We start from the raw sequence: 1,658 nt of genomic DNA on the forward strand, positions 1-1,658 counted from the left end.
GGATTGCATCAACTCTGTTACATACAGAAGGGAAACTTCACCAAAGTGAAACATAAATCTGTGGATCTGTGTTTGATTAATGTTTGATGAAAAATAAATAGTGTAAGTAACGTCCATTAATGTACCATAAAATTAATGCAAAAACTAAACCACTCAGCAAAATATTAGTTCTTGTATTAGCGGGTTAGCAAATGATAACCACAGCTACACAAGGCTAACCTCTGCTACACAGTGGTTAACCAACGTTACACAGTGCTAACCACTGATGCACAATGCTAAACATTGTTACACAATGCTAACCACTGCTACACAGCACTAACCATGTATCGACTGTCTTGGTCTGATGTTTGTATAGTAACTACTGCTACACAATGCTAACCACTGCTACACAATGCTAACCACTGCTACAATGCTAACCACTGCTACACAATGCTAACCACTGCTACACAGCGCTAACTAATGCTACACAATGCTAACCACTGCTACACAATGCTAACCACTGCTACACAGCACTAACTACTGCTACACAGCGCTAACCACTACTACACAATGCTATCCTCTAGTTGTATTTTGTATAATTATACAATCGTCCGCATGTCCACTTTCTGTTTCTGTCTCCAGGTCACAACTTATTACGTCTACATGGCCTTACAGAGTGAATGTCATGTGACTGTGACACAGTCCAGACAGCATCAGCTAAGTCCTGAATCAACCTCCCCCATACAGCTGTTGACCCTGAGAGTAGAAAGCATCAACCCTGCAGTCAGATCTTTCAACATTAGGTATGCATGAATAAAGTGTTTGGATGTATCGACTGTCTTGGTCTGATGTTTAGAATATTCCTTAAACTATCAAATTCTCAATTTTATACCATGTAGTAAAATGTGTTTTTAGATTCATAACAATATTTAGAAAATTTCAAAAATCTTGCAGTATCACACACACAAGGTAATTTTCAAGGTTTGACCAAAATGACTCCAATTTCATAATTCCTTATAATACACTCACCAGCCACTTTATTAGGTACACCTTGCTAGTACCGGGTTGGACCCCCTTTTGGCTTCAGACCTGCCTCAATCCTTTGTTGCATAGATTCAAAAAGGTACTGGAAACATTCCGCAGAGAGTCTGTGCCTGTGGTCCTCCATTTTGTATAATTATACATTAGATTGACATGATAGCATCACACAGTTGCTGCAGATTTGTCAGCTTGCACGTCCATGATGTAAATCTCCTGTTCCAGCACATCCCAAAGATGCTCTATTGGATTGATATCTGGTGACTGTGGAACCATTCCAGTACAGTGAACTGAACTCGTGTTCAAGAAACCAGTCTGAGATGATTCACACTTTATGACATGGAGCGTTATCCTGCTGGAAGTAGCCATCAGAAGGTGGTACAGTGTGGTCATAAAGTGATGGACATGGTCCGAAGATGGTACACTTTGGTCATAAAGGGATGGATATGGTCAGAAGATGGTACACTGTGGTCATAAAGGGATGGATATGGTCAGAAGATGGTACACTGGTCATAAAGGGATGGATATGGTCAGAAGATGGTACACTGTGGTCATAAAGGGATGGATATGGTCAGAAGATGGTACACTGTGGTCATAAAGGGATGGATATGGTCAGAAGATGGTACACTGTGGTCATAAAG

General features: G+C 40.5%; 1 protein-coding gene across 1 annotated transcript in view; it reads left to right on the forward strand.

Annotated features, from left to right (window-relative positions):
• Positions 1-1,658, forward strand: part of tmem129 (transmembrane protein 129, E3 ubiquitin protein ligase) — a gene marked incomplete in the record, with an annotated part of 21,532 nt that overhangs the window by 13,837 nt on the left and 6,037 nt on the right. Inside the window, 1 exon segment of the mRNA XM_014028267.1 lies at positions 622-782. Within this exon segment, the coding sequence (XP_013883721.1) occupies positions 622-782 (161 nt within the window).

The sequence above is a fragment of the Austrofundulus limnaeus genome, unplaced genomic scaffold (genome assembly GCF_001266775.1).
Source record: "Austrofundulus limnaeus strain Quisiro unplaced genomic scaffold, Austrofundulus_limnaeus-1.0 Scaffold737, whole genome shotgun sequence".
Lineage (NCBI taxonomy): Eukaryota > Metazoa > Chordata > Actinopteri > Cyprinodontiformes > Rivulidae > Austrofundulus > Austrofundulus limnaeus.